Here is a 21,262-nt window from a genome sequence, read left to right as displayed (position 1 = left end):
CCAACCCCTATTCTTTACCAAAGAGGAGCAACTACTATTATTGATTGAAATCTGTCCGGAATAGGATTCCAGGCATCCCCAGTTGATGCCTGACTCTAATAGGATTGAAGTTTAGACTGTCAGACTCTATTTCAATGAATTAACTCGTTATCCTTAACCAAAGGTCAGCCCTGGCACGATTACGATGATGTTTTCAGGTAATCGTCCTAAGTGAAGGTTACTAAACACTTAAGTATGAATAGAAACATTGTCCTTCGTCAGAGAATAATCCTACAACGATTATCGTCGACATGCAATCGTCCATAAATGGGTTGCTGATGCGACCTATCGGTTCCCCAGTCTAACGTGATCATAGTTTGGACTTCTAAAGCGGTTTCGACTGAATTTCTCAGGGTGGCAGGCATCCGAATTCAAATGGAACGTTGTTCCGCGCCAAATGATAGACCGGTCGGTGAAAAATTGTCCCTGGCATTTATTAACACGCTGTACAAACGGCAGAGAAAGTGATGGAACCTCTGGTCGAGATCCTGATCGCTATCTCGTCGCTATCGCCGGCAGCCGATCTTCCCAGGATGATCCCCGCGCGGGGGAAGCTCGTGGGAAGAGGAGAGAACGATCCATAGTTCCGTGATTGCGATTCACCGTGGAATCTTGATCATGAAAATGAGTCGCGCTGCACGAGCGTCGCGTCTTTTCCGGGGAAATGAAAGTCCCCGAGGAAGTGTTTAGGATCGATGACTCTTGAAATCCTTTTTCGATCCCGCGAATAGCGAGCCCAAGATACCACGGAGTCGTTTAGATCTATCGATCGCTGTAGCAGCCCTCGGTAAATTCTTCAAACGGTCGCGAATCTCCCAGTAAAATATCTTTCATAAGAAACGTAGAATAATACATATTTTGATAGTCTATTTGCCTAATTTTAGATTTCAATTAAGTCTTCAAGAAGTTGTTTAGTTTAGGAAATTTATTAAATTAGTCTATATTCATAGTTGAAGATATTTCTCGAGGGTTTTGCAGCAGAAGCAATATCGTTGAATAATCGCAATCATTCGGCAATCTGCTACCACATTGTGACCAATAAACAAGTACATCAATTAGGCGGATGTAGTAAACATTTCACCTCGATGTATCGAAGGAACGCCGCTCGATGCAGAGTTTCAATTATGGCAGAGTCTCCCAACCAATCCCGGCAGCCATTTTAGGAATTCGAAAGGCAATAGGAATCGTAAATGGGATCGTTACATTTAAAATTAAATCATAATTCAATTTCCAGTAGTAAGATCTTTGATCTTCTCTTTTGATCTTCCCATTCCTTTCCGGAAAATAAAATGACAAGTCTTGCAAATAACAGAAATTTTAAATATAAATAAAAAGCTAATTTCTAATTCGTTTTGATGGTGCTCTATTTTCTTGTGAAAAGAAAACAACTGCAGGGAATATTTTTTGGAAAAAGTAGGTACTCTTGCTTTCTTTCACCGAAGAAGAGAAGTTGAAAGTCACTGGCGAAGAAATCTGCAACACACGATCATTGCATGTCCAGTTCTAAACGATGACGTTAATTGCCCAATAAATACGTCGCTCGTAAGGTGCAATTAATTTCATTATAGAGTTTCACGGTACGATTTTGATCCCAGCAGATGGAAAAATGAAATTCATCGAAGGTGAAAGGCGGGACAGCGATAAATAATATACTTATTCATATTTATACGAACGTAGAAGCGCCATTAGACACCTGAACAAAATTATTTAAAGAGAATCGCGAACGAACAGAATATCTTTCCCTAGGCAAAAACTCTATAAAGTAGAATGTGAAACGAATATCGTATACTGTTCTACGAGTTGAAGCGTAATTTATTCTGAGACCGGGAAAGGATGATTTGTGGTACAAAAAGAAAGTCGAAAACCTGACCATGAGAAGTTATTAAGTCTTCGACTCTGACCGGTCACGAATAATTTCCACAAAAGCGGCGAAAACAAATTCGTAAAGTTGTCAGGAAAGTCGTTAAAGTGAATTACGATTATATTCGGTGGAAGTTAAAATGTTTTTCAACAATTAAATATAGAAAGAGCTATCTTAAATAATTTGCATTGGCAGACACGCGAGGTTAACGAGTTTTTGTTCGTGCATCGAACACGTGGGAATAAAAAAATGACTTGTCGATTTTTTTCCCGTGACTTTATTGATATAAGTAAATTCGCATTTAACTAAGCGCACGAAACAATAAACCATGGAGTAAACAAAGTGGTTTTTTACTGCGTCAGAACTTAGGATCTCCATTTTAATTGAACTACTGGTTATCCTTTCCCAAAGGTCAGTGTTGGGATGACTCTTATTGATATTACAATTCTAAAATCGTCAGGATTCAAGACATCTAGGTTCTCGAACAACTAATCTGATTGATTTCTCAGATTTCTAGACCCCTGGATTCCCAAATAGTTATCCTAAAGGTAGCTGAAACAGAATAAGATGGCTCTGAAGGGGTTAAGCCACACTCTCCCAAAGTCTTCCAAGAGAATGAACTGACAAATCCTTGCGAAACAGCGTGTGCCGTGCCAGAATCGAAGAGTATCTCTGCGTAGGCGATATCTCCCAAGGTAGCTATGTAGCAGACTCTACGACGTTCCACATTGTTACTAGTGACCCATTTTTTTCTCATTTCAGCTCCTTCAAGACGCCGAGACTAAAAACGAAACAACTGGCTCGGATACGGAGCGGTAAAAATCTTTGTTCCAGTTCGCCCTCCGCACAAAGGGTGATACTTCTGTGTGTCTCTCCCTCTGAAACTTTTTTGATAAAAACGTCCAGTCGCTGCTTTACCCCGACCGACCCGATTCCCGTGCATTGCCACCGAGGATGACGAAAGTCTGCTCATTGGTCGGCCAGTTACGGCTTTTTCAGTCGGCTGACCGCCCCCGCGGGTCCTCAACGTCTTATCTGCGGTCTCTGCGAGTGTTCTCGACGACCTATCGGTCAGTTTACACGGTCCTCGTGGCTGTACAAACGTAACCAGAAGCCCAGGAGCTCTTTGGCTGGTCGTAAATCCTCCAAGAGCTTGGTACCTTTTGGGGTCTACAGCCCACCACCCTAACTCTGTCTCCAGTCTACGAATATAATCTTCAAACTGTGCGTAGTTCAGCACCACTGTGCCCAGGAGTACCTATAAATATCGAGCAGCCGTGGATTCGAAATAACTAGGTCCAATAATCCTGTGAGACACTCCCGGATCATTCTTACTGCTGGAATGTAATATAACGCCCCCCAGGGATGTGACCCTTAATCTTTAAACCGAGCAGCGAGTTCACCGTCCCAGCGCTCTAAGAGTACCCACGGTAATATAAGCTTATGACTTCCTGGGTATGGAAGGACTGGAAACGCGATCTACCCCCTGACTCCACCAGTACCGAGTTTTTAAACACGGAATAATTAGCCCTCTCGAAAAGGAACGGGTTTGAGAGACCCACTTGCCCCTAATGTGCGTCGACTGGAAGGAAGTTTACTCTCGAGTTCTTCTTACTGACTATGAACACCCCCGGGGACATGACCCTATCTTCGGTTAAACCATCTGTAACGGTACCCATCGTACTCGCCACCAGGGGTCCAACCAATCGAACCTTCCTCTCTACCAAGTCCACCATTTTTATAAATATATCGACCTATTATCAAAGGTCTCGAGATCCAAAGCAGTTACTGTCTTTTTCTTCTCTCATTCCTTTTCCAACTTCACCGTTCCTTGATATTCATCAGACATCGACCAGCTTCTGCTAGGTCCTTCCTGAGGAATCAACTATCGAGGCTTGTTGGCAGTTGACTACTGTCAGTATTTGGAATTCGTGGGTACTTATTTCGATGATCAAGTTGGCGCAAGTCTCGATGCAAATGCTTGGTATATACTCTGGAAAATTAAGTTCATCCTTAAAGCGAAGGGTCACAGCCCTTTAAACTTTTAACTCCACTAACAGATACCAAATATATTTTAAAATCTAGGATCTCCATTTTTAATCAACGTTGAATTCGATGCTTCCGTCAGAAGCGATCGATGGAATCGCAATAAAAAGGTCCGCCACCCCAGGTGGCCTACCCGACGCGACAAAGCAGAGGTCATTTTTCAATTTTTCGCAAAAAAATAACAACGATCGTTTCCCCGTTCCGCTTGTCCGATTTTTGCTAGCCGCAAAACCACAAGGCCTGGCAGGATAACAAAAAGAAGGACGTCGGCGAACGGGAAAGAAGAAAAGGGTCGGTGTGGGCGGGCCACGCCTTCGTGTCCGTACGACTTTTAATAATCGGCCCGATTTATCAATGCACCGGCCCTAATTAGTAAGCAGCTACGTTCTTTCAGCGTGTACGCGCATTGTCCGCGCGGCCTTCTTGCTCGCTCGCCGGCCAGAAAAAACGCCGCGGCGGGAAAAAGAGGCGACGAGGAAGCCCCCCCACCGCCCCCCCCCCCTTTCTGACCGGCTCGTTGCTTCTAAATCAAAGAACCGCCGTTCGAGGCGCGCCTCGAGCGATCGATTCCGAGCGAAAAATCGGCCATCGATGCTGGGGATCTCTCGATTATGGATGCTGGAGGATATATTATTTCTGTTCGTTGTTCGCGAGAAACATGGGGTTATTGGACGACGAGACGATCGGAAAGGGGCTCCAACAGGCTTGTCAAACAGAAATGTCATGTTTGCAGTCAAATTAGATACGCGAAGTCTGAAGAAGATCCGTCGCGTACAGTAGTGCCCCGATTATTGCACGCAAGTGTTTGCACTTATCGAGGTAACCAGTGGGATAAGTATATTTTTTAAAAATCGGTACAGTTATTTATGGTACTGGTTCTGTGTGGTGTTTAACGCAAAAAAAAAATGTTGAAAGAATACCGGGATGTTTATTGACTTAAACGGTGTATCAATATGTCTGTGGCGAGTAAAAAATTCAATGTCTAGACACGAAAGAACAAATAAAATCTGTGTACACGCACTGTCGTCGTCTGTCCGTCCAAGCAATTCGCAGAACCTCGATTCCCCGGTTATACGGAAGTCGTAAAAGCAAACTCACTGAAAAAAAAACACTCACAGAGCACTTGTCCGTGCATTCCACTCGATGATTGACGATGGATCGATTCCTCACAATGGAGGTCGTTCGAACCACAGCCTACTCGACAGTCCAAAGCGTATTAAGTGAAAAGAGTTCATCAATACGTTTTCATGACTGACTCTTCATCAAGTCTTTGGCTTCCTTTGTTATTCCCTAATTTTAGGCTTGAAAACAGTTCTATTTAAAAGAAACGTAAAGAGTCATAGGGGTGATTCCGTTGCAAGTATCCATAACGCAAATTTATGCAACAAGCGAGGCACTACTGTACTTCGAACTCGAATGAACTTCGTTATTCTTCAGAACTTACACAAATACTATACTAATAGGTTCCATCACAAAATTAAGTTCAAAAAATCTGGTCGTCAATGTTTCAGTTATCCGGGGAAGGTTGATAACGTCCAACCGTAAGTCAGAAACTGTTCTGCGCTCACTACGTGCGATTCTAATTGAAATTTCTTGGTAGGAAGATCAATGGTGAACCGTTTACAGGCTAGCTCCGAGATCGACGACGATCATTTCGAGGAGTTTATCTAGACAGATACAACTTGATCGACCATAAAAATGGCTGGAACTGGACGTAAAGATCGAATAGGTCAGGCGTTTGCATCAATTATTTTTATCTCTAGTGCTCGGCTCCGTGAGTGGTGAATTGATTCCTGAAGTAGGTCCGACCGATAAAGAAACACCCTGTATATTAAGCCCGATTCTGCGGCTAATCTATGCGCACCTATCTGGCGCGACACGGAATATGCATAAGGCAATTGGATTTTTTCCCTGATTTTCTTCGAACGTCGTGTCCAGCTAATGGTAATGGCGACCACGATAGAGATGCAAATCGCTGGAAAACGTTTTCGTACCATCGGTTGTTGTATAATAGATCGATTTTAAAAGCGCGCTATTACGATACGCACTAACACGACAGTTCTAAATGGCGCGCGACCGAACGAGCATCAATTCGAAAGACACGGCTATAAAGCGATACCGAGTACGATTCGATCGCGAAACGACGTCTCGGTGTTCATTTTCGCTCGTCGTGCATCTGGAATTAATGCCGCAATGAATTCGTAACGAGTCGCTGCTCGCGAATTCTTACTTTCGTTCGTCTTTTTTTCTCGAAATGCAACATTTTTGCGCGAGAACTTATGTTCGAACGTGTTCTACGTCATCGATCGTTATCCCGAAACTCGAGATTATTCTAATCTGACCCCTTGCAATCGTAGTTTCATACAAAAATACGTCCAAATTAGACCTCATCTGGTTGTTTTATGTTTGACAATGTTTGAAGGTGTTCTGAATCAAAAGATGCAGGAAAAAGATATTGTAAAATTCTTGTGTTTATTGTTACAGATCAAAATTGAACTCCCCCTATGGTTTGTTGATGTTTATTAATGTTTGATGATGTTCTGGATCAGTTTATTGACGATTCTTTTGTTTTTTGTTTGACGAAGTATCTCGAATAAATTGTGCAAAATGTCTCCACGTCGGTAAATGGAACCGTTGCCAATTACTATTTTTTTCTCTCATGTACGGGACAATTAAATCTGCATACCGTGACAGAGGTATAGTTACAGCTAATGTGGAATACGTTCGACCAAGTTTCCTCGAAGGTTTCATTCATGCTTTTCTCGTGAATCGATATGCTTCGACTACGGGCTATTATTAACACAGCTGTGAAATTAAGTGAATATTTGTATCGGAATTTTCATTGACGCACCAACAGTGACTTTTCCTACTAGTAATAAATATTCATCCGCAATTTTCGTGATTGCATGCACGCAACAATCGATAAAAAAAATTTTTAACTACGTATGTGCCAATGTTTCTGAAGACGTTCGAGATTTGAAGCAGTTTGTGCAGATTAAGTAGAAATGGAAAGGTTGTAATCAGACGTCGAATCATATTGCAGATTCATAGGATGTTTATCTCATAATGCATACCGTCCATAAGTTTTTATGTCTATTTTTTCTCGTTGTATCGTGACCAGGTTAGACTAGTAACAACCTATACAGTAATATCACTATAACTAGTGGGATTTCTTCATCTCACGGTCGTACTCAACGTACTTGGAGGCGACTACTCGGTTCTTCGACCGTCTAAAAACACCTAATCTCTCCAATTGTCGCGATTCAACTCTAACAGTCACTGTAAATAATAATACACGACTATAAATGACGAATTAATTCGTCTCCTCCACTAAACACGTTAATCCTTTTGTTCGTGCATCACTGTATCGAAATAACAATTTATTATTATTGTTATTGTTATGTAGTTTATGAATGTTCGACGTTATTTTAATTTTATCGTTCGACAATGATTTTGGTATCGGCGTGTTCACACGACAGGTGAATTCCCGCAAACACGACGGCTCGTGGCGCAGCTTTTATGGCGGAGGCCCAGCGTCGCGGCGCCGGCGTCTCTGCAATCAATACGTCGCGGCGCAACGTCCCGTGAGCTCCGACCTCAGCTGTTCGTTGCGTCCACCCATATTTGCCCCGTCTGCGTTTCGTTTCCGATCGCGCGTCTCGAAGACGTCGAATTTCCGCGTTCTTCAAGAATACCAGAAAACAATTCCGAGCGTGTCTCGTTGCTCGAGGCTTTTCTTACACACTGGACGGCCAAATCATTACTTACAAATGTTAGTTCAAATTTAAGGAATCATTCTCGACGGACAAACAAATTTAATTTGAAGTAATAATCGCTGTAGGAATATATTTGTTTACATGCAGAAAATGTATTCAAGTGTTTCGGGATAATGACAAAAATGTTTTACGTTTTTCATAACTTTTCAATACGTGTATCGATGAAGGGGATTCGAATGGTGATTTTCGGACGTGGGGCTCGTAACAATTTATCGTCGTGTTCGGGGTCAGTGACCTTTGCGTATCAAAGAGCGCGATCTTGAGTCTCGATCTACCCACTAGAATATTACTGAAATTATTCAGTGACGTAAAAAAATGAGTTATGTAATAATAAAGAGGTTTCGAGGGGCATTGCGCAACGAACGCGACTCTGTCGAAGGCAAATCGTTGCTGATGTTTTAAGGCTTCAAATTAAGGTTGTAAAGTAAGATTTACGTCCGCGGTTGGATCTTAACAAATTTACATAAATTATTCTGAGATGTCGCTAGTAACTTTCACGTTTATAACATATTACTTGCTGCATCGATCGATTTTGCTCGATCACCACGTCATTAAAATCATTATTATTGAAAAATTACTGTACGAAATAGTTTTTTTGGAAATATGACCAGATGTAAATTATGATCAAAAGCACATTATACGTCGGTGGTAAATTTTTTATATTTATATATACTGTTCTCTGGTATTATGGATAAAAAATTCGATGTCTGGGTGTTTGTAATCTCTCTATAATTCTTGCTACATCTGTCTAATCCAAATGAAATTTTATTTGATTGTTCTTTATGTTTTAATGGACAGTATAAGCTATTTAATATTAATTACAACGCAGGCTACAGACTTTTAAACGAGGGAAGAGTTTTCCCACTAAATTCTCACGTTTCTTAATGCAAATTCTCCTTTTCGAAAATGAAACCAGAGATACAGCAAATAAACGAATCCTTCTTGATATTCTATAACCGAAAGCGCAATGTAAGCTCGCCGAAAATGGCCCCTGCCAAGAATGGCATTTGTCACGCCCTTTATCGAGAACCGTCGTTTATTTTATTCGCGCCTCTCCTTTTTCATTGTGACCGAATCGTGATTCGAATTTAATCGAGTGGCTGGAGACGCCTAAAAATAGCAGCGAGAACAATCGGATAAACATTTCTTGAGAAGCATCGAACGACTATGTAAAACGCTCCGAGGTTATTTCGATGTTTTCTCTGCCGTTCTCTTTGCGAAATAAAAATTCAACTCGAACTCCAAAATAAAGGGCAATTCAATGCATTACTTCCCGCGTGAAGATGTGAATTTTATTAACTAGACTTTCTTATGTGGCCATTTAAAAGCTATGCTTGTCCAGCCATTTGTTATTTAATTTGAATGCAAAGCAAAATTCATACAATGGAAGGCTAGTGAAAATAGGAATTTCATCCTAAAATACACCACAATAAATGTGAGAATGTATTCTAAAAGAGAATACAAATGTGAACACGATTGCTGAGGGTTTTTCACCAACACGACGGTTAGCGAAAACTGCCTTTCCCTTTTCAAAAGAAAGGGCTTTTTGAGGCACACTGCAATGTCCGCGAGGGCCTTGAATTTATGGCCCTACGCTGTCGAAGTCATCACATGTCCCACCATGACCTAAGCAAGGCTTAGAGCCTTCCTTCGGGGACGTCCAGCTTTAGTTTCTCTTATAATAAAGTTAGCGTTTCGTCGAGCTGTAGGCAAAAATCGTGACATGGCCCGCTTTCAAGCGAATCGGCGGACCCCGGTCGCTCGAAAGCGGGAATCGCCGTAATTCGATAAAGTTCGACGTAGAACGCTTTCGTTCATCGATCGTCGAAGAGTGAAATCTGATTTCTGGTCACCGCACCCTTCGTCGTCGTGCTGCTTCGGCAATCAAAGCCGTTTAGAAGCACTTCGAGTGCACTTTATTGGAATAACCTAGATGTTGCGATCGACCGGCACGAAAGGTGCCAACGGCGTCAATTCCGCTCCAGGACCCTCGAGTGCTCGAGGGCCACGGGCATGGGGGTTACTGGGGCGGTCGTCTGAATTTTTCTTTGATCCCCCTGCCTGCACGGTGATTGTCGAGCGTTGACAGGGAAATCGAGTTTAATTTCACGGTGACTGCAAAGGTAACGAATCAGACGTCGACTTTCCGCGATGAACACACGCTGTGGCGGCGTGCAGACGCGCAAGACGGTGGGGAATTCGAATCTATTTAACACTCGCGCGGTTCGAGTAATTGTAAAAACAGAAGTGAATCTCGCGAGATAGATTTGATCGACAAGGTCCAAATAAACGAGAAAGTTTCGAAATTTGGCAGAGCGAACGGATAAAAGATCTCGCAGGATATATCGTCTTGTATATTAAGCCACCGATTTATGGAGAGAAAAAAACTTTCTCCGCGGCGATGAGAAACAAAAATGTACAAATTCATAGCGCATGAAAACTCGTCATGGCGGAGAGAGCAAGGCGAAACAGCGAGGCTCGACGAATCGCTGTTTTGTAACCTAAACCGGAATCCTGCTCGGTAGAGTTCTGCCTCGCCAAGAAGATGAAGTTCTATTGTCTAGACGAAAACAGAGGAGCACGAACTAGGAGTCGTAAACTTCAAACAATTGATCCGGCGTCGGACAATGGAAGGAAAAAGTGCCATCAAACAGAAAAGGGGCATATCCGTATCGCGAACCCGGGGGTTCCCGTCGTCCTCGCGGCTGAGGTTTCTGTCGATCGGCTTCCATTCCTCGCGGAATGAAAAAAGAAAAATGAAAAAGGAACCAGCCAAGAGAGAGAGAAGCTCGGTCATGCGTCCGCGAAACTGCCATAAATGGCGCTGAAGTCTTGACGGCGCGTTAGTTATTACGTGCAATTAGCCCGAGATAGCGAGAGGAGAGAAGGCTACCGATCCGTGCAAGGTCTGGCTGCGGTCTGAGTCTTAGCTAATCACTGTTTATCGGCTCGAAGTCGGCGACTTTCAACGCCGAGTCGCAGGGACACGCTTCCATCGAGGCGTTGAGCTCTGTGCCTCCACGCAGTGTCTCGATTTTTGGCTCCAATTTTCGTATTTTTGCAATGTTTAATAAAATATGACTATTGACTGTTACACCAGGTGCAACCATACAACTTTTCTCTGTAGAGAACAGGATAATTCCGACACTTCCAGAAACGAATAGCTTGGTGCCCGATGCGACGAAAAAGAATTTAAACGTTTCACAGATCTCAAAGATTCCATTAGTTTCAAGAGCAAGTGTTTCAAGTTGTTGACCCAAAATTCAATATTCGTCGACGTTTCCAAAGCCAGAACTTTTCCCGCGGCGAACTAACCTCTAAGCTAGGAATTCCTTGATCGACACCGTCCCCTGCTCGCGAGTAATTAACGGTGAGTAATGACGAGTATACTCGTCTTGCGCGCGAGTACGAACGACCTAGATTTTGCACTAATGCGATCCCCGATGTAAGCGAAGACTTTTCAATTTTTTTCACGCGGATATGAACCTTTTAAGTTAGGAATATTTTAATTCGATGGTGGTGTTAGTTAAATTAAAAATTTTGAATGTTCAAATACTAACAGAGAATTCGAAACATCCGAAAAGTCGGGTCTACCGAATTCTCGAACAGTCGCGAGTTTCAGACATTAAATCAAGACGTCTGTACAAATAAATACGAATAAAAACAACAATTAGGTAATTTTAAATAAGCATTTGTTGATATTTGATCTTTGATAGAGATTGAATGTGTCCATTACTAGAACATTGTTACGATTTTAGTGTTCCAAATAGCTATCAGAACATTTGGAAAGATAGGAAGCAAGATTTGCTCGATGACTAAAAAGCTAATAAGATTCATATTTACGATAACGCCGCAATGCGCAAATATAGAATGGTCGCTAAGTTTAGACGCCATGAAGATGGGTCTAAATGAATCATACGTCTTTTCAGAATACAGGATACGTCACTGTTAACAACGCTACTCAGAAATCCGTCCGTTTCATTATATTTAGAAAACTTAATGGGGAAATTTGCTAACCGTCACAGTCAAAAATACTTTGTTGTATTATTTTTTAGAAAATCATAATAGTATTGATACGTCCAAAAAAGAAATTTATTTGAAAAATAGAAATGACAGGAACTCGTAAATTGGTGGCACTAAAAATAAAGAGGATCGCGTTCGAACAATTCCGATTTTAAAAAAAGGAAAATATCGAGGATGCGTGGAAGTAAATATTCACCGAAATATTGTATATTGAGATTTCTGTCGAGCGAGAAATTTCTTTGGGAATATCGACGAGTTTCGGTGTAGGTGTGCAAGCACACGCGCATACTTATCGCCGGAAATGAAGTGTAGGCCAAATATCCGCAGAAAAGTATCGGAGAGAGGTTGAGTAAATATTTTTTCTCCGACAATGAGGCATCTCCAAATAAGAAAAGATTCGAAGATGGGGTCGAGGTTTATCGTTATCGAAAAGGACGAAAATAAAATAAATATACAAAATAGGGATTGCAGCATATCTGTGTCCTGATTTTCGACAGCTGATAACGAAGGGATCTAGGTCTCGGAAAACAGATCGATCAACAAACCAGACAATTATTGCATACTGGGTGACACGAATCTATTATCCATTCAATTCTACTAATTGAAAAAATAACTTTGATTAGTAATTCTTGCAAACAGATAATTGGAATTAATTCTCTGATGCACTGTGAAAATTTCAAGTTAGATTTGGAAGCAGTTAATGGTCCAACCATTGAAATTACTCTGATATTATTTTCATCTAATGAAACAAACGACGACCAAGAATATATAATAATTGTCTAATATCGTAGTACGATGTTTGATAATTATAAACATTTCTGTAAACTTCACGTTTTCAACGTCTGATTATTTCTTTAAAAAAGCAAAGGATTTGCTATCCTTGTTCCCCCTTAGAGGGCAAGTCTCGGCCAATAAAAATCGCCGATATCCTCAAGGAAAAAGGTATTCGTCCTTCGTGGAAAGTTCGAGGACTTTGCGCTTGAACTTGATACGAAATGGGCTAACGGCGATCAATACGAGCTTTCGGCGCTTGCGAGGCAAAGCTCCGGCCGACATGGGCCTGCGGAGACCACCCTGGAAGCTTCGCTGGAGAAGCCACCATGCTTGTTATCATCATGGGAATCTCCATAGGCACGTGAATACAACGGAAGAACGTCTAGACGAATTGATTTCTTCCTCGCGGCTTTCTGAACTCGCTTGTCCGGAAGCTCTCTGCACAACCTCAATCCCCATCAACAGTTTTTGACAAATTTAATCTTTTTTTCACTGGCCCAACAAAGGGCATTTATTCAGCAAACAACGAAAAGCTAATATTAATTAGTTTTCTGTTTCGTAGAATATTGTGTTCGGCTATCTTGAATAGGGTCATCATCATTAACCGAAACAACCGGAAATTCTACAAGCTCGTGTTCAAAGTCACGTTCGCGAGCTCAGTTTGTTGTCCGGTGATTCTAGAGCCTCGACTTCGGCAATTCCAATGATTCACCGTAACTCGAACCAACGCATCGTGTTTTACCGTGTCCGGGATAAGATAAGGGAGCTTGTCAACCATTTTTCTAATCGATACTAGAAGCGATACGCGTTCGACTTCCTTCTCGAGCGCGATTTCCGATTGCATTGCACCGTTAGGACTGAAGAAACCCTTAAATATCTTAAGGAAACCGTACAAACATCCGTGCCGGCTCGAAATTTCTACGTACAGAGCGATAATAATTCATCGAACGTTGAGAAAAAAATTGATCTGAACAAACGTATCTTTGTTTTCAAAATAAAAATATTTGTTATCTGACGTACACTATAAACAAAAGTATCTTTGTTATAACGTAACGAAAGAAAATATAGATAAACGATATTATCGCAGAGGAGATTTAATTACTCTTCGATTTTATCCACACAATTCGAAACGGATAATTTATTCGCGACTTGATGGACTTACAAACGGTCTCAGAATTTTTTGTGCCTCGATATTTGCTTGCACTTAATCCATTAACAAATCAGCGAGATCATTAGGTCTAAATTACAGCCAATTATTCAACTCGCGGTAGAATAATATTCAATTGCAATATCGGTACACATTCTGCGTATTTATGAGTTACGTAAGTGGTTCGGCTTCATTAACGTTTTTTATTCGTGTTTTACGCGTTAATGTTTACGATCATTACGCAGTTTTACGATATTATGATCACTCCGCGTTTCATGCTGAATATTTCTGAAGTATAATACTACTTGATCAGAAAATTGTTTTGCAGTAAGTTCCAGATTCAATATTTATTGTTTAGCAATCTATTTGGTGGTTCATAATAAATTAATTTAGCCTTAATGTTATCTAATACACAGCCACTTATTAAATAAGGCATGAATTGTTCCAGTTAACTGTTTGAATGAGGTCCATATTGGTCAAACCTCCCCAATTATACCCTTCAGTTCAAACATCAGACCCTACTGTTTCAGGGTTAATACTACCCTCGTTGGTGGAAGTTATACGATATTTAGAGGATAGACTAACGAAGGGAAACATTCACTGAAAAACTATTTAACTTATGCAGGATGCAAAATGTGCATATTTGTCATTGTATCTTCATAAAAATACTCTCACTCGATCGACGAGGTTCTCCCGATGAAAACGAGCCCAAACACGACCATATTCGCATCATTTTCATCTCAAACCCAACCCAAATTATTTTTGAAAAATCTTGAATTACGTAAAACTGAAAATAGTCCGAATATAGGCGTGTTTGGATTCATTTTAATCAGCAAAGCCTCGCCAATCTATTGGCGATATTCTCACGACAGTACCATTAATAATATAAAAAATGCTATTTCCATCAGTTGGATGTACCGAAACGATCGTCCATTTGATGCTCAATCCCCAGGTGTGTAGGACCTTTCCTATCCACAGTTAAGTTCTCTGTTACAAAGACCAAATCCAGCAAGTGTCTTTCTGTTCGACGACACCCTCCACAATAGGCGAATACTTTCGCAAATAAGCGTGTTCCTGTTAGGCAGGGAGAAAAAAAAACACCTTTACCGACGTCTGTGACCCGCAACGCTGAATTTAATTACCCATACACGACTCCCACCGGGGGGAGACAGAAACACGTGGACCGTTGGAAGTTCGCCGCGGAACCGATCGACCTGTACAGATTTCCCTTTCGTTCTGCCCTTTATGGAACGCGTTGCGGTGACACTGCCACCGCCGCGCGCCTGTTTGTATTCATACGCAATCGTGCCGGGGATAAATCGCGCCGGCTGGACGTTCTGAACGCAGCTGCGATTCCGTATATGATCCTCCGCGTCCATAAGAAACCGTTTCCCGCAACGCGTGGCATTCTCTCGCATGTAAATTCGCTAAACAACCGTGTGATCGCGGACGACCCGTTCCAATAGGAACGACGCCGCGTTATAGTCAACATTTTTGACCAGGACTTAACACCGCACCAACCAAGTTTCTGATAATACTAATTTTTAGTACATCTTTTCCAAAATTTTGTACGTCTTCTATCGAAATCCCAGGTATATTCTAGATCCCTCACAGGCGGGATAATGCTAGAAAGTAAATTTTAATCATCGCCCAAGACGGGTATCGTGAATATCGAAGAAATAAAATGGAGGCGACAGAGGATCCAAAAGTTTGGTAAGCCGTAGTCACGGAACCTATTGTGCACGCTAGATAATACAGGTCTCTTCCCAAGTTGAACAAACGTTTCTCTTTACAAAACCGAGACCCGTTACGCGGAGTGTCGGATATCTCGGCGCCAGTATTTCATCCGCATGAATTCCTGCGAGCGTGTATCAGCGGATTGCTCTTCTCGTTCAGCCGCGAGTAGTCAGGGGCCGGCTATATTCGCACAACGAGTGGGTAAATCCCTCGGATGCCTATGCGTGTTTTAAAGAGCATACCGCGAATAACTGCACAAAGGATGCGAGGAAATGGGACAGCTTTGTTATTTTAATCTTCTGGCCTGATTGCGGCCGTATCTATGGGAAAACTCAGCATTTTTCCTATCCGTGAGAAACTTATCAAGCCTTAAGATATGCCTGAGAAGGTATCTGATCGCGAACTATTTGCATACCACTGTGTGTATATCGCCTCAAATTCCGAACTCTGTAGCTTTCCTACTCTGGTTCTGTGCTCCTTCAACCCTTTCACAACCAAACTCGCTAAACTGATCGATCTAACAGAAACCCGATCAAATCCCATCTACGTAGGGCCTAGAATATAATCAAATCCGTAACGAATCTCTAAAATCCTCAATCTCAGTGATCCCAAACGTAGACAATGAAGATATTCGATTGGACCAAACTTGTTTTCGTTTCATCGATATCATAACGTATCGATTCGCGTCTATTTAAATTGAGTTTGCCGCCTGGAACAGTGAACCCGATCCCTTCAACGCGGTGAAGTCCCGCGCAGCCGTGATAAAATCAAAAAATCGAAGGCGCATTCGTTCCAATGGAACGGATTAACGAGCGTTTCTTGTCGCTTTCGAAAGCACGGGCCTTTCAGCCGTGTCAAAGCGGCGAGACGCCGTTAGTTCCACGCTGAAACGTTCGAAAGCACACCTCGAGTCGAGGTTTTTTCCGCGGAGCCAGCCTCGACACGTGTAGAACAACGACGATCCACGCGCAACGCGGCATTTCACGAACCAGAAATTCTCTTCTCGGCGTACACCACGGCTCGCGACGTTATCACAACGCGGTTCCCCGTCAATGTATTCAAGAATTCCAGAACATTTTCCCTCGACGAGATTTCGAACGCGCCGGCGAACGAGTACACGCGACCGTTGCACAGATAAATCTCACGTGCACCTACGCTCAGCCCCGAGAGTCGGGATTTGCCTAAGGGCGGTCCAAGATTTTTCATCGCCGAGATGGTGTCGAAATCCGATCCAAAACGATTTTCAATCGGTGCATATCCGACATGCTTGCGCAAGGGTTCAGTTTCATCAGGTTTCCACCTACCGAAAGTCTCGATCTTGAACTCTCGGGGTAGTTGAGTCTCAGTAATAGGTAATCTAACTAGGATTTAATTAACTTCAATCTACATAGGGCCAGATCACCTCTTTTGAAGAATATCAAACGATACCCCAAGAGTTAGGGCTATAGGCTCTAGCGACAATTTAATCTCCTGACCTCATCCTCGCCGCAAATTCTCTGCTCTTGGGGTTACTGTCTCAGAGACTTTATTAACGAAGGTTTGCCCCAAGAGAAGAGAGATAGCGCGGCAGAGTAAAGTGGAATTAATCCCTCGGTGATCTTAAGTGGCTAATTGAATTTGCGTCCACTGTGGAAGGAACCCGTTGGCCCTGTTGACGTTTACACGAACCTAACTGGCAAGTCATGTGAAAAAAGTACATTCCGTGGGACATGCTTCAGTTTAAACCGGAGTAATCGGATATCAGGATCAAAGGCTAAATGCAGAAAGATACTCTAAAGCTTAAGGGTACGAACAACAGATAAGATTCTGGGATTAAACATTAGTGGACTAGTCGTTTGGTAGCAAGCACTTATTTACAATCCTGGAAACGGAGGATGTGCTCCAGATTATGAGTTTAAGTTGCAAGAATATCTTTCTTCCATAAAGGTAACGACCCAACAGGCAATTTTCATCCTAGCATGATAACTGGTTAGATATCCCCAACTGGTAGCAGCCATCCAGCACGATTTATGGGCCACCTTATAAGGCACGTTCTTAAAAGTAATCTTATGGGGTATGTTGGATCTTAATGGGTATGTTTAGCCTAAACGTTTCACAAAGTAACGCCAGCCTAATAGCCAGATGGGAACGCCTATAAAAGTAGACTCAACGTTTGTAATTTCGGTACCATTCTAGAAGACTATAACGTTGTCCTTTGGAAACGATTACTAGACGCATTTATCCTAATTCGTCAGATTCTACGGTCAGCGTTAAAAACGACTCATTTTTCAGAATCCTCTGCTATACACATACTATGAAAATAACTCGCGCCCTTAGGTGTATCGGTGTATAGTTATGGCGCTACTCCCCGCTGACCGTGAATATCACGAGATCAGGAATAAGAGAGTAGTTGTTCGTATTTCAGCGTTGAAAGGCGAAAGAAACATTCCTGATAAATGTATTCTCTTTCGTAATGTTAATAATTCACGGTTCCATAATTCATGTTTATCGGCGGCCACATACGGACTACGCGTCTAACCGGCTCATTTTTTTCCTTTGTTAATCAACAACGAATAAATTTATTTATTTGAACGGAAACTACCATCTAGATGCTAACACACCTCGCTATTTATGAATTCACTTTCCAATCGGGCACCGAGTTGCCTCGAGGCGTTTGAAAATTTTGGATATTCTACAAAAATAAATATTGTTCTCGAAATAGTTTCCTTCGTCTCGGGAATGCCAGATCGTATCATAGGCGACAGGGCCACCCGTGGCGATGCAACAAGAAACTCGAAACACGAAATAAGAGAAAAACCGACACGTCCAATGTTGTTGCGGGAGCAGTTCCGTCACAGGTGGCCTAAGACTTCTAGAAAAGCACTCTAAATATCACCGGGTACAAGAGAAATGACAGTTTAAACGTTGCCTTGATAACTCTCTTCCGTAGCTGGTCGTTTCGCGTGCGACTCGTAAATCGTATTAGCATGACACGTAGCAAAAAGTGTTCGCGAATGGTACACAGGCTCCCAGTCAAAGCGTTTCCAGCCTCTAAATGGATAATGAGCACTAAATCACTTGCTAAATGTTACGCACTGGCGTCGGTAATGCGACTGTGGGCTGAACAGGCGTAATTGCTCATTCTGTTTGACCAATAGAATCGATCGGTACTTGGGTTACCATCGATCGTAAATACTTTGTTACGTGGGAATTGTCCGAGCCTCTATTTTCTACGGTGGCTTTTCATGGTTCTGTCGGTGGGCCGCGGCGGAGATCAGTGATAAGCCTGGATAAAGGTTAGAGGTTGCCCCAAATAAGATGGGGAGGATTTCAGCGTTGCATTGTCTGTTCCTTCTGGATCAAAGCAAGAGATGCTTCTTAGTTCATCCGCAGATATTTGCTCCTCTATCAAGATTTCTATCAGTAACACGGGCCACGTTGGTATTGATCATCCTAGCTCTACCCATCTATAAGAATCCCTAGGTATAAGTAGTTTGAATCAGTTCGGTGGAATATGTCACACTGCTCTAGTCTCGAGAATAGAATACCAGGTCACAGCGCTGTAACTTAGAAATAAGTACCAATAGGCTATATTCTGATGCGAACTTCCAGTCAACTGGACTCTACTACCTCAACTGAGCTTATAAAGGCTTGTGCCCTGGCTGGGATCCAACATTAATGCTCTTTTACCTATGGGAGTCCCCTGATTCGGACCACCAAGAATTAGACCCTAAAAGCGATGGAAACAGACGAGGTATACGAGTAGTAACATCCAACGTAATCTAAATATTCGTCACCAAAATACGCGTTGTTTGTATTTTGAAACATTAAAATCCTCCAATCGGTTCAGGAGTTATGACTTTTCACATCATATTTTCGGAAAAGAATTTTTTTCTCGAAACTCCGTAGGATTTCGTGGGTATATGTTTGTAATTGACCCCCGCAACCGAAAATAATTTTTTCAGAGCGATTTGAAATTTTTGAGGTGTAAGGTCTACTCGTATACTTGATAAGTGATGAACTCACCATTTCGTCGAGGCTCTTCAGGTCATTGGTGACGATCTGAGGCTGGGGTCCGTAGATGAGGCAGGGTTCCTCCTGCTGCATGTCCGCGTACTCGTCGTCGCTTTCCTCGTTCCCGCCGTTCCCGTGGGCACCGTTCGCCGCCTTATTCTCCGCGGCGATTTCTCTGTCGATCTGTCTCTCCATCTGCACCAGCATCGGCGCCAGCATGCCGAATTTCGCACCCCTCCTGGCCACCTCTAGCAAGCAGAGTATCACGTGGCGCTCGTTCTTGCGCATTATCAGGTCGTCGGTCTCGAACAGCAGACACTCGATGATGCCCAGGCTGTTGCGGCACCAGCCGATGAAATTCGAGACGTTGTCGCGGGCGAAGAAGGTGCCGGCCCTCGCGTTCGGCAGGAAGGCCACGTCGCTCAGCTCGCTCATCGGCAGCGCCAGCGACGAGGTTATCGAACGTGTCATCGAGATTTTGCGCGCCTGACGACGCGCCACATACTCAGCCGCCGACTTGCGTACGTTATTCGAGTGCTGGAATCAGAAACAGATCGTACCAATTAGATGGGGATGATTCGCCAACTGATCACCGCGAGGACTTTTAGGAATCGGGGGAAGAAACACTCATAACGTGTTGCATCACTTATCAAAATTTTAAATCGTTAGATCCGCTGAATAGTAGGACCACGAAGAGGATGTTTTCATATTGGTCGAATCCACGAAGCGTCTGGGGCCCAGGGAAGTCTGGACCTCCATTAGACGCAAACTTAATTAGCCTTTAAAGGCCACTTCCTCTATTGCAGTCACTATCTCATAGTTTACAGCATCGCTAAGTGCCTGTAATGTAGCTACAGCCTGTAGGACAGGTATTTAATTCTGAAAGTTAGGTGGGTTCTACTCGCTATAACTTTCAGCCCCTATGACTTGGCAAAGTCTACATTGATCGTGATTCTAGGGGTACCCACGCTAGCACTTGTGTTAATTCGTGGATCAGGAACAGAAGTTTTATTCCAAAATTCCACAAGTGCATCTTCAATACTAACTCAGAATAAGCTGATCAGTGCCTTGCGAAGTACTCTTTGCTACCTAACCTCTACCCAGACCCAGAGATCCTAAAAATTCAATGGTCTACCGTTGCAATTCCCAAAGATCATCACCGATAACAGCGAGTCGGGTAGACACGAATTCAACACGACCGGAATAAATCTCTGGCAGCCGCTTAGCTGACATTCACCGGTCGAGCAAGCGTGGCTGGTTTGCTCCCGCTGATTAAAGAGTCAAACAGACACCGATAGCATCTTAACACCCGCGAAGCTAATTGTTCCATTAATAATAACGCCGCGCGCGAGTCCTAATGCGTTTAACATTTACGCGGACGATAAATACTCGGCGGGCAACGAGGCTCTCCCGGCTGCAGCACTTTTATTGCAAACGCTGGCGGCTGCTTAAGTAACCGCGTGATAATTGGATATCGGGATGATGTAAATGAGCGGTGGAGCTGCACTCCGCGCCGTTCGACTCCGTCTAATAACAGGTTCTGCCACGGTGTCTATCGTTTAATATCGCTGCGAAGGACCTGTTATTTTCCAAAGCGACTAACGGCGGCGGGGACGATTTTTCTACGGGCGATTAATTAAAAGTGACCCGATAGCGCCGTGGAATTACGCGAGTCGACGCCTCTGGACCTTCGTACAGCATCGTCGAGCATAAGGTCCCTCATTCTTCGGAGCTCGTTGGCTGGGAATAAGGGCGTCCATTGTTTCTCAGTGAACGAGCTGATAAATATAATTCTGTTTTGCGGGTGTTTCGATGTGTGAGACTTGGACGATGTTTACGAGCGAAGGAAGGAGTCCCGACAGGCCG

General features: G+C 43.0%; 1 protein-coding gene across 2 annotated transcripts in view; it reads right to left on the bottom strand.

Moving 5' to 3' along the window:
- LOC122396318 (GAS2-like protein pickled eggs) overlaps window positions 1-21,262 on the bottom strand; it is a 73,566-nt gene that overhangs the window by 19,573 nt on the left and 32,731 nt on the right. For both annotated transcript variants that reach the window (XM_043394607.1, XM_043394608.1), the window contains exon 3: window positions 19,409-19,933. In XM_043394607.1, the coding sequence (XP_043250542.1) occupies window positions 19,409-19,933 (525 nt within the window). The remainder of the gene's footprint in view (window positions 1-19,408; window positions 19,934-21,262) is intronic.

The sequence above is a fragment of the Colletes gigas genome, unplaced genomic scaffold (assembly GCF_013123115.1).
Source record: "Colletes gigas isolate AHSC1104 unplaced genomic scaffold, ASM1312311v1 Colletes_gigas_Sc00007, whole genome shotgun sequence".
Lineage (NCBI taxonomy): Eukaryota > Metazoa > Arthropoda > Insecta > Hymenoptera > Colletidae > Colletes > Colletes gigas.
The sequence above is the reverse complement of the archived record's forward strand: the minus strand, read 5'-3'. Positions and strand labels throughout refer to the sequence as shown.